Genomic DNA, 12885 nt, shown 5'->3' with positions numbered 1-12885 from the left:
TTTATGCCGTACTATTATAATGTGTTATATGTGACCCGACACATACATAGAAAACATCATGAGTATAAAGGAAAAACAAACACGTGTAATCAATATGGATTAATTAGAGTTTTTTAAAAAAAATGAAGGAAAAAAAGAAATCACAATCAAGCTTCACTCGGTTGAGAACAAAATTTACGAAACGTACATAAAATAAGCATAAAAACGTATTATATTTGACCTGACTCGTTTTACAAAAATATTTACGTTGAAATGTAGACCAACTCGAATTTATATTGTCACGTACATAATAATTTGCACGTAAAATGTTTTATTTAACGAAAACGTATTATATTTGACCTGACTTGATTCCTGTTAAAATGTTTACGTCGAAACGTAGACCAACTCGAATTTATATTGAAACGTATATAAAAATAATTGTTTAGCGGGTTGTAAAATGGAGTAATAGCGTAGGGGTTAAAACTACATTTTCAAAAGTTAAGGATTTGTATGATCAGTGGGAAAACAAAAGGGTCCATTTTTGTAAAAGCTTAAAAAAGTAGGGACGCGGGTACATCGCAAACGTCGAACGGATTAGTCCAAGCGTTATACGAAGTGTTAATCATATGAAAACACACGTTTTGACGTATCCGATTGAGCTCAATGTAACCTATAGTTGGATTACGATTGGATCAAAACGTAAACTAAATCGAGTTTATACCGTACAATCATAATGTATTATATGCAACCTGACTAACCCGAATTTATACTATAAAGTCAAAGCGTATTATATGCTACCCGATTCGTATGTAGGAAACATACAAAATAAAGCACGAAAGCGTATACCAAATTTACGCCGAAACATAAAAATTCAAAGTTTAAAAGTTGAAGGGTCGGTATAAAGCATATGGGCAAAAAATTAATTACCAAAGTATCGACCAAAAATATAAGTTACAAAAGTAAAAGGTCAAAAGAAAAATTCTATATGTCAAAAACGTAAAGTATAAAATATATGTTAAAAATGAAAATTTTCAAAGGCAAAGGGTGATAATGAAAATCATCGAAAATTAAGGGATGATAGTGGAAAAAATCCACCGTCATTCTACTTTAAGATGTATAGAAATTTTGATGATTTTATCTAGACTTACATAAAAGTTAGATGAAGTTAGTGTTTACACCCAAATTTATATACTATTATTTTAAAACATTTGTATGCATCATTAGTTGTAACATGTGCTTAAGTGATTGTATCTTAGTAAAATATAGGTTGTAAGTTGTGCTTAAGTGGTTGTACCTTAGTCAAATAATAATGGTTTCATTACTTACCAAATTCAATATGTTTTGTATGCATGTATGGTTGTAAATTATGCTTAAGTGGTTGTACCCTAATCAAATAATGGTTTCATTATCTTACCATATCAATCGGTTTGATCAATTCAAAGTTGTGTTGTTTTATTTGTAAATTACTATTATTTATAATAATCTAATTAATTTAGCCAAAATCTTATATAAATATAATTTGCAACATATTGATGCAATGATTGTTGTAATGTATGCATTATGGTTTGTATAGTGGTAATGATATATATTATATGTAGATTACAATGAACCTTTCAAACAGGAAAAAATAGACGCGTGTTCATCGTAACGCGCGAGTCCTAAATCAACTTAGTTATTTTATTCTTTGTTTTACCTTTCGGTTTAATTTCTTCGCTTTAACACCGCAACTTCAGTGTCGGTGGTCGCTGACAGTAGTGTGACATTATTGCTTGCCCCCGCCGTAACACGGAGATTGCTTAATACTAGTTTGTTACAAAAATAAAAATAAAACCATAAATCTCAAACATACAACTTTTTAATGTGGTATCCAAACATATTACTTTGCTAAAACCACAATGATCATCAATGTTATTATTATTACTATATATATATATATATATATATATTTTGAATTACTATATATTATTATTATTACTATATATTATATAGTATATATTATTAAACGAATTAAATTAAAATGAATAGTGATTTTAATATTATACTAATATATAGTTTTTTTAATACTTTTATTATTTTAATATTATAATATTATAATAATAGTTATTTTCTTTACTTTTTAACTTTAATCTTTTTTTTAATATCAAGGGTTAGGATAAACTTGATGTCAACCGGTATCGAACCAGTACTGGTATCGAAAATATCGGTACGGTACTGTTCGGTATCAGTACATGAAGGTAAAAACCGACACTAATACAAAAAACGCCAAAAGTTGGTGCAGAATTGATATTGGAAATCTTTTGGTTCGGGAAATTCAGTACTGCTACCCGGTACCATTTGTTCATCCCTGATTACGGTTACCGTACAAACAACGGTATCGTACAACATTTTTTTGTTGATTTTCTTCAACTTTTAATTTTTACTTTTTTTAGTTTCAAGGTAGGGATGAGCTCGGTGCCATACGATACAAAATCGGTACTGATACCGAAAATACCGGTTACGGTACCGGTATATGAAGGTAAAAACGGTAGTGAACCGGTACCAGGAACGCCAAAAGTCGGTACCGAATTGGTACTTAGAATCTTTCGGCTCGGCAAATTTGGTACCGGTACCCAGAACAATTTGCTCATCTCTGACCACGGGTTTCATACGAACAACATCGTTACCATACAACTTTTTTGGTTGATTTTCTATCCGTTATCTTTTAGTGTTTTTTTTTTTTTACATTTTCTTTTTATTCTTGTCAGCAGTTCCGTTTACAACACGCTCGTAGTGATTTCAAAATACATGTAAACACAGACTAAATAACAAAAGAAATTCGCCGCAACGCGGCGAACTTCTTTAAACCTAGTTAACTCAATAACTCTTATCATCTAAATAATCTATATACATTTATGGAAAAATGTTTGGCCAGCCTGGTTACTAAAAATTCCCACTCCGGATAAATTACTCTGTATTCAACAAAAAAAATCTTTGCATTCTTCTCAAATTCCCTCACACACGTTTCCACTTCCATAGAATCAACATAGCCATATACGAACAATGTCTTTTGCTCTTCATTGTAGTAAACAAAGTCAACTCCCACGAGCCTATATACCGCCTTCTTTATCTTGGGGATATTGCTTTCACTATTAAAGTATGCAAGCTTAACTAGCTGAAATATACAAAAAAAAATTGTTATGAGAAAGGCATTTTAATGTTCATGTTCTTGCTTCCATTTTCGCGTATTGTTCGGTCTATTTGGAAATAAAAACCATTTATTAAAAAACCAAAGGTTGAAGTATGTACATACTTTGTGAAGGGTGTCTCTATGCACTAACTCATTAAAATATATTAGATGCATATGTGATGCATCATATTCCTGCAACTGATGAGATTTTCTCCATCCTTGTAATTCTATATTAGACACGTGTGATTAATATGACTATCAATCAATATTTGGAGACTAATAGTTACTTGACAGGAGAACTTACCTGTATGCGGAATGGCCCTACCCAACCATCTCTTCACATAAGGGGTTGCTGACTTAAAGATATCATGGCGGCAAAGATAGTACACTCCTTTGGTCACCTCAAATTCAGACAGATCTCCTCCAATCACTTCTTTCTTTTGCATCGCCTTTTTTGCCCACTTTTCTTCTTGGTCTACTTCACCATCATCCATATACACAAGGCTTGCACCACATTTGCTTACTCTCATTCCTTTCCCCACAAAGAAAGACACAATGACTCTGTCATCAATGTCCAATGTGTTGCCAATTGGCCAATAACTTAACCACATAGCATCTTCATTCACTCGAGGTTTGCAATACACCATAGGGATGTATATCCAAGTAACACCCTTGGTTATGTTCCTGATTTTGGCAAACAAACAACCCACGTTTGTGCGATTGGATCTTGATAACCTGTATAAGCAACTTATATTTAATCCTTGGATCTTGTGTTTATTTGGATGTAAAGACACACGAAAGGATAAGAATGGGTGTGCTGATGTATGTTCAATTGCCACCATGCTATGATCCTTTATGCCATGCATATAGGTGCTCCTTATACCATATTCGTACAATATCTATAAAACAAAAAACGTAGAAATATCCGATTAGACATATATCAATTTGTTTGATTGGGGAGGGGGCATAGATACATGTTATTGTGTACTTTTGCATGCATTCGAAAGTGTAGAAAATTTAACAAACCTGCATATGCCAAATTCTGCCCTTAGTAACCTCATCACCAACCAGGTCCACCTTATCATCTTGATATTCCTTGATCCATTTCATCTTTCCCAAATATACTTCATCAAGTTCTTTTATGGCCACCAATTTAAAAAGGCCTTGAACTTTAGACAGTTTGAGACAACCTTCATATTTAAACTTCCGTAGTTTGAAACGAGCTGATTGGAATGTTACTTTCTCGAGTGATTTACACCTATATGTATACAACTCCTCTATTGTACTTGGGAGACACAAGATAGACTTGAGGTTTATACAAGAAGACAAGTTAAGTACTCGAAGCGTTTTAAGATCAATGTTATTGGGCATGAACTCAAAGAGGTTACCTCTTAAGCTAATACCAAATAACGAGACGTTGAATAAAACACTAAGGTCATTGTGACACTCAAGGTCGCAGTAATCGAGAAACAAAAACCTCAACGACCGTGGCAAGGAAAGTAATGGTTGTTCTTGAGTTCCTCCACCATTACACAAAGCTTTTATCCTTTCTAATTGATATACATGTTTCTTATTCCATGAGGACTTCCACAATTTTGTGCATCCTACCAAATTCAGTAGAGCAAGACTCTGAAGGCTTCCAATAGTTTCACAAACATGAGTTAGACTATTGCAGTCCCAAAGGATCAACGTCTCCACATTCGGGAGTCGCCAGAGCTTGCGGATACTAACAAGTCTCCTACAACCTGTAAGATTCAGAATCTTCAACGAACTAAGAACCTGACCCATAAATAACAAGTTTTGTTTAATACACTACATTTAATTAAAGTCTTTGTATATTAGAGAAGCTAAAAGGTGAGTTGATACACAGAAAGCTAAATTTCTACCTGGGGCGGTTCAAACTTTTCCAAGTTTCCATCAGTCAAATCAATAGCCACCAAGAAGCCGTTCATCAATAAGTCTAAGGGTATTGTTCTCAAATAACATCCATGCCAAGACAACCATCTTAATTTTGGAAAATTCTTGTATGACCCACTAAGTTTCACATATTTCAGCTGGAGCAACTTTAGTTTGTGCATCTTTGCAAGAGAACATGTTTTAATGGTTGGTGCCTGCAAATTTAGCATGAAGTTGTTGGTTCAGGCCCCACAACACACAAACTCTCACGTGTATGTGTGTAATATGTATGTGTATTGAGAAGAAATATGAAAGCTGCTTCTATTTTCAAAAAAGGGTTTGGCTATATATATAGCCTACAGACTTAAACTAAAGCAACAATAACAAAACAAACTCATCCTAAAAAGTAGACACGTTCTCCACTCCAACGTTCATAGCCACATTACTCAGTCAACCTATGACCTTCTAGTTTCAACTATTTATTTGACTACTAAATAAAACAAATACTAAAATACTAGTTAATAAAACTAACTAATAACCCAAGTCAAGATTAAATATTTCCAACAGAAGCAACATAATTAGCATGCCTCCTATTGGATATCAAATGCACTAAAAGTTAAATTTAAATGCATCAGAGATATATGACAATTCAAAACACTTATATCGAAACAAACACTGCTAACACGATTAATAAGCATCAATCATTGAAGTTATATTATCTTGCCAGACAAAATGGCAATTTTGGTGTTTTCTTTTACTTATGAAAGTCTATATATGTAGAGTCCCAGGTACTAGTTTAGTGTGGTTATTTGATTTTTGAAATTTGAATAGAGTTCAGTCGAGTGTCAACTCATAAAGGGACTTCCCTATCTTACCTTTGTGCATTTGTTTAGCTTCCGGGTGTCAAGGGTTATACCTTCAATTGTTTCCGAAACCTGCAACGAAAAAACATAAAAAGAAACTAAGGTAGTTGAGATAGACGGTTGTGAAATGAAAAATAATCTAAAAAAAAATACATATAAGAAGCATCTTACGTTTCCTTTTGTTAACACACAATAAGATTCCTCATCGCACCACACTCTGCTACGTTTTGCATGATCTCTAGACTCCTCACGATCTATAGTTCTTGCCATATCTTGAAGTAACTGATGCACCACTAGTTTCTTATTTAGTGAAATAGTTAGAAGGCATCTATTGATGAGGGTCATGATCCCATCTTTTGCATGCCAGTCGTTCTCCAATATCTTAACCACATAATCCTCATCTTCGCCAACAAAGAAAGCAACGATATGTAAAAATAACTCTTTTTCCCTAGCATGTGGCAAGGAATCAAAGCTCTTTTGTAGTACACCTTGGATTTTACTATCAATGTCTCCTTTCAATGAACTCATTGAATTCAATCTACTTTTCCAAATTTCTACTATGTAATTTCTTTCCCGTGGGTCTTCGACACTAACAAACAAAGAAGAACCCAAAACTTTAAGAGCTAGGGGATTTCCTCCACAATGTTGTGCCAACTCTACTGCAAGGTCGCCAAAACCTTCCAAAGGAAGTTTGGATCCAAAGGCACGATAACTTAATACCTCTAATGATTCATGATCATTCAACAATTTGTGTTCGTGCACATGACACCTCCAGGATATGGACTCAAACCATGAATGTATATCCAGACGTCTAGTTGTTACTATAATCTTGCTTTGTGTATGGGTGGCCTTCGTTCCAAGTAATGCGTCTAGTTCATCGAGTTCATCAATATCGTCTAGAACTATAAGAACTTTTTTCATTTGTAACACATTGTTAATCTTAGTCGTTCCCTCAGCAACACAAGATATCATTTTATTATTGCCTCCTAAAATGTCCGTGAGAAGTTGCTTTTGTAGCCCAAGCAAACCATAAGTTTCTTTGGGGTGCTTTCCAATGTCTTCAAGAAAACAAGCGCTTTCAAAGTTGTGCTTGTTTGAGTTGTAAATATATTGAGCCAACGTCGTCTTGCCACTACCTCCCATTCCACAAACCGCTAGAACATTAGTGTTGGAGTGCTCATCTTTCAACCATGAATTGATATATTCAGCTCGAGTCTCCATTCCAGTTAGATGAGCTGGAGTACTAATAAGTTTCAAATCTAGTTCGGAGTCAATTCTATCCACAATATTTGCAATAAACTCTGTTTCAGACCTGGAACAAAAGAAGAAGAGCACTAAAGAACTCAACTACGTAAAATAAAACTGGTTTTGCAAACATAATATCTTCTTTCAACTACTTTATAAATTTATGTGATTATGGAATTATCATTTGATCAACATGTATTCATGTACCATTCTTTGCATACATGCCAAGCACGAAATCTATACCTATTTTCAAATTATATATACATGCTTATCTACCGGGCACAAATTCTCATTCCTTATGAAAATTCAACAACAGTAGCCTAGTTGAGCTCAAGCATGGCTCGTTTACTGTTTTGTAATTTATTTATTTATTTTAGTTTATAATTTTATATATATACACACACAAATTTCAACTTTTATATCTATACTATATTACAATACATATATACAGGGAGAGGGTCATGAAAAAACTACATATAAATGAGAAAACTAAAAAAGCCTAAAAAACATGTCAATTTTTTTTACAATTTGTTTATAAAATTTCGCTACTTTATTTATAAAAAAAATTTTTAAAAAACTTGTACTGGATATGTGCATTATATGTAATATATGTGTACTTATGTGCATTATATGCTTAGGGGAAGGTTCATTTGAGAAGAAAAAGAATAAAAGGTACAATTGTAAAACATTAAATAGTTTTTTTCTCATCTCATTTATTATTGTGTTTGACTAATTAATTAGTCATTAAGACTATAATCCTCCACATTAAATATTTTTGCCTACACACATCAAAAGTTATCCTACACATTTCGAAATTTATTCTATACATATTGAAATTTATCCTACACAACTCGTAATTTATCCTACACGCCTAGTATTTATCCTACACTATAAATGAATTTTTATTTTTATTTTTTGTGAAAAATATATATCTTAAAAATAAGTTACAAATTTAATATAGTTAGTTATTAAAGATAAAATTACCAATTAATGATGTATGTAAGTTTACTAATATACCCTTATAGTTAAATTAAGTACAAATGTTAAATGAAGTCTAATGAAGCATTCCTATTGGTTGAAATTTCTTCTTTTTTCTTCTTACAAAGAATTTCTTCTCATTTGAACCCTCCACTATATGCTTAAAGTTAGCTTTTGAGTTTAGTTTATCTTTTAGGGTTAGTTTTTTGAAGGTTTAGGATTAGGATTAGGTTTTTGCATGTAGGGGGAGGGGAGGGGGGGGGGGTTAGGTGTTTTTTTGGTTTTATGTTTAGGGTTTAGTTTTAGCTTTTTTTTTTTTTTTGAGGGGGAGGGGTAGGGTTTTTTTTTTTTGGTGGGGGGTTTAGATGGTTTAGGTTTTTCCATATTATTGCACATGTGCAGTACAATTTTTTTTTGAATTTTTTTATACATAAAAAGTAGTGAAACTTTATAAAAAATTATAAAAAAATTGGTATGTTTTTAGGTTTTTTTAGTTAGTTTTTTTTTTTGTTTTCTCACTTAAAATAGTTATATAGGAACAGGAGAGAACGCCTCAAAGTGTGAGAACGGTGATAACGATTCTCAGCCACAAGATCTAAGTGGTTTGTGGCTAAGATTGATGCGGTGACATTTTTGTAAATAATAGGGGCCTTGAAACTACCAGGAGGGGTAAAATAGGAAAAATCCAAACAAAGGTGCACATGCTAATCACATGCCATCTTCCTCCATCATATTAAACGACAATAACTTTTTTATACGTGATTTATTTTCGAAAAAAATTACACTATAAAACTCAGCGTTTTTTATCTTTCCAACGAGTATATTATTGATATATTTTCGGAAAAAAATTAACTGGGTTTTATGGAGTTTTTCTGAACTGGGTGTTTTATTGTGTTTTAGACTATGTATTTTCATGGCGTTTTTTCTGAACTAGGTATTTTTATGGCGTTTTAAATAGGTATTTTCATAGCATTTTTCTGAACTGAGTGTTTTATGGCGTTTTCAACTGAGTTTTTTCATGGCGTTTTTCTGAACTAGGTGTTTTATGGCGTTTTTAACTGGGTATTTTCATGGCGTTTTTCTGAATTGAGTGTTTTTATGGCGTTTTATTTGAATACCTAGTTCATGTAAGTGGGTTTTTTTTACAATATTACCCTTTAGTGTAATTTAGCATCAATGCCACATGTCACCACCAAAATCGTTCTCACACTTTTCACCGTTATCTTTAAATCCTGACCCCATATATATATATATATATATATATATATATATATATATAGAGTGGGGTTCTAGAGTAAACACTAGTGTATTTGCGAACTGGGTGAACAAATCCTGACCATTGATCTACACACATGTATGGCCAGGATCTCATCATCAAATCGTAAAAGCCACTAGTGTATTTCAACATCAAATCCCGGCCATTGATCTGCACATATGTATGGCCAGGATTAGTTCACTCAGTTCGCAAGCTACACTAGTGTTCACTCTTGAACCTAATCCTATATATATATATATAGAGCCGTTAAAATAGAAACCAACCCCAGTAGTAAGAACCGTAAGAACCACTCTTAACCAATCAGAAAAAGGGGTAGTTTGGTCATTACCCCCAAAAAGGGTTTTGTTTGAACAGATATCGAAATCAAGGCATGGTTACCTTTTGATTATGTGGGTTTTGATATGGTCGATTTTGGGCGGCGATGATGAAAAAAAAAACGTAAATTTAGATGACGATAGCGCGGCAAGGATAGCGGAGGGTAGGTTTTTTGAACCTGCAACCCCACTTTTGCAGCCTTTTTGATTATCGGATAATCTGAGCCAAACCCTTTTTTTCGAGATACACTTTGTTTTGATGTTGTTGGTTCCCCCCCCCCCAAGTCGATGATGATAACAATATATCTGAGACACCTCCCGAGTTTGCGATTTCTGGGTACGTTCGTTTTTGCGTAAAAAAGTTTTTGTAAAAAAAAAAAATTAAACCGTAAACTTTTTAATGTAAACCGTAAACTTTTTAACGTAAAACGTAAAACGTAAGAACATGAAGAGTAAAACGTAAACGTAAAACGTAAACATAAAACGTAAATCGTAAAAAGTTTTACGTAAAACGTAAAAAGTTTTAACGTAAAAAGTAAAACGTAAAAAGTGTAAAAACGACGCGTAAAACCGGGAATAAAAAACCGCACGTAAAAACTCGGTCGCAAAAACGGCGTGAAAAAAACGGGGCGTAAAAAAACGGCGCGTAAAACGGGCCGTATAAACCGCGCGTAAAACGGGCCGTATAAACGGCGCGTAAAAACGGGATATAAAAAACGGGAGCTTAAAAAAACGGAGCGTAAAACGGGTCGTAAAAACGGAACATAGAAAAACGGAGCGTAAAACGGGTCGTAAAAAAACGCGTGTAAAAACGGGTCGTAAAAAAACGCGCATAAAATTTTTTTATCAAAAAAACTGATTTCAAAATGTTTTTTAATAAAGAAAATCTGATTTTAGAAAGAAAAAAACAATTAATGGAAACAGGACAAAAATGTAATTAAAAACAATAAAACTAATAAGACAAAAAAAAAACAAAATTACTTAAATACCCTTTTAGATTAAAATATTAAAGAAATAATAAGACAAAAAAACTTAAATATTACTTTTAGCTACTTTTAATCCCATCCATTTATTTTGAAGATCTAATGGCTAGAAAGTGGTTCCCGCGGTTCTTACAACTGGAGGTGGTTTTCATTTTAGCGGTCCCATATATATATATATATATATATATATATATATATATATATATATATATATATATATATATATATATATATATATATATATATATATATATATATATATAGGGGAAGGTTCATTTGAGAAGAAATTTAATGTGAGAAGAAAAAGAAAAAAAGGCATATTAGTAAAATAATATTTCATTTATAACTCATATCATTAATTTTTGTCTCTTTAATTAATTAGTCAACTAATCATTAATTATCCTACATATAATCTACAAAACCTACACATATCAAAATTTTCCTACAAATACCCTACACATTATAGAATTTATCCTACACACCTCGAAATATGTTCTACACAACTCATAATTTATCCTACACAACTAGTAATTTATTCTACACTTTAAATTAAGTTAATTTTTTAATTTGGAAAAAGTAAATATTTTTGAAAAGGAGTTACAAATTTAATTTAGTTAGTTATTAAAGGGGAAGAATACAGATTAATAATTTATGTAAGTTTACCAATATACCCTTATATTAAAATTAAATGCAAATATTAAATAAAGTAAAATGAAGCATTCTTATTGGTTGAAACTTTTTCTTTTTTCTTCTAAGAAAAAAATTCTTCTCATTTGAATCCTCCACTATATATATATATATATATATATATATATATATTATTTTTATCATATTTTTATATGATGATAATTATTATAAAAATACATTTAACATCCAAATTAAAAATTTATGTAAATAATAGGCCAGATTCGCAAACTACGAATCCCGGACTCGGGCACAGACTTGTTTATTAAACAAGTTTAATTTTAGATTTTGCTCGATTTTATGCTCACCCCTAACCAATATCAATCATCATAGTTAAATGAAAAAGCTTAAATTGTTGGCCGTACCCTGAAACAACCATTCCAGCCAAATTAGCAACCTCTGTTAGAGCTGACTTCCACCTAGTCACGTTAACCTCTGTCCACTTTGTTGCTTCATTTCCTTCCTTCGCTTCTATGAAAAAACTTCGTCGTTGGTTTCTGACATCCGAGGGATCAACGTGATAAAACACTGGCAACACGAAATGATTACGCTTCCTCTTTTGTTCGAGGATCAACGAAAGCTCTTCAAGGCACCATCTGGATTTGGCGTAGTTTTGCGACAATACAACAATAGAGGCCCTTGAATTTTCGATTGCTTTAACAATTTCGGGCTCCAAAGCTTGACCACTTTTGATCTCATCGTTATCTCTAAACGCATAAATTGCTGCTCGATTTAGTGCCGCGTAGAGGTGATCTGTAAAGGAATGACGAGTGTCTTCACCTCTAAAGCTTAGAAAAACATTAAACCTGGTTTGACACGGGCGAGAAGAAGCCATGGATGGTGAGGATGAAGTAGAAGCCATTGAATAAAGATAGTGGCTTGAGAAGCTAGGCAGGAGCATCTTCTAACTTTTATAAATATAAAACAAAAGCTAGCATGTGAGGTAAGTACGTGGTAATGCCATTGGCAAGACTTTTTCCGCCTTTTCATTTTCCCCTTCCCCACACGTCCAACGAAATTTCAATGATATTAGGAAAGTCGGTCATTAAATACTATAATATAATATTTTTAATGATATTATGGGGTGTGGGGACGATGGTTTGGGTCATGGGACATGATTCGCATGGTAGTGCCCCACCCTCATGATGAGCATGGATATTTGCATGTCAACCATGAGCCTCCTTGAATTAATTAGGGGAATTTAATTGGTACTGGAGGATGGAGGTCATGGACCACACCATATAGCGTGCATTGGTGAAGCTTGAGATTTCCAACCGATAGTTACAAAACGTATATAACTAAAAAATTATAAAACAGGGGAGCTGAAAACGTATATACCTAAAACTTTTTATAGGAAAACTACATATCGGGTACTACTAAGCGAGGGCCCCCCTCCCCGCGGCCCCCACAAAGTTACGCCCCTGATAGCGTGGTGAGGATGGTGGATAACGGTGAACTGACATGACCCCCATGTGAAGGATGATGTTGGTGATTAGGAACA

General features: G+C 33.1%; 1 protein-coding gene across 1 annotated transcript; it reads right to left on the bottom strand.

Annotated features, from left to right (window-relative positions):
* Positions 1-2678: 2678 nt before the first annotated feature.
* Positions 2679-12381, bottom strand: LOC110923780 (disease resistance protein RUN1). The gene is made up of 8 exons (XM_022167843.2): positions 11750-12381; positions 6076-7216; positions 5917-5976; positions 5032-5256; positions 4172-4924; positions 3450-4044; positions 3269-3372; positions 2679-3130 (listed from the first exon to the last, which is right to left on the bottom strand). The coding sequence occupies exons 1-8, from the start codon at positions 12283-12285 to the stop codon at positions 2846-2848; spliced, it is 3699 nt and encodes a 1232-aa protein (XP_022023535.2). The 5' UTR covers positions 12286-12381; the 3' UTR covers positions 2679-2845.
* Between the last annotated feature and the right edge of the window lie 504 nt (positions 12382-12885).

This window comes from Helianthus annuus, chromosome 2 (assembly GCF_002127325.2).
Source record: "Helianthus annuus cultivar XRQ/B chromosome 2, HanXRQr2.0-SUNRISE, whole genome shotgun sequence".
Classification (NCBI taxonomy): domain Eukaryota; kingdom Viridiplantae; phylum Streptophyta; class Magnoliopsida; order Asterales; family Asteraceae; genus Helianthus; species Helianthus annuus.
Note: the sequence above shows the minus strand (reverse complement) of the source record. Positions and strands in the feature narration are given on the sequence as shown.

Coding starts and splice junctions, on each gene's coding strand:
- LOC110923780 (XM_022167843.2), bottom strand. CDS start 12,285: ATGCTCCTGCCTAGCTTCTCAAGCCACTATCTTTATTCAATGGCTTCT. Junction 5,257..5,916: donor AGCTAAACAAATGCACAAAG/GTAAGATAGGGA, acceptor CTAAATTTGCAG/GCACCAACCATTAAAACATG. Junction 4,045..4,171: donor GCAGAATTTGGCATATGCAG/GTTTGTTAAATT, acceptor TTTGTTTTATAG/ATATTGTACGAATATGGTAT.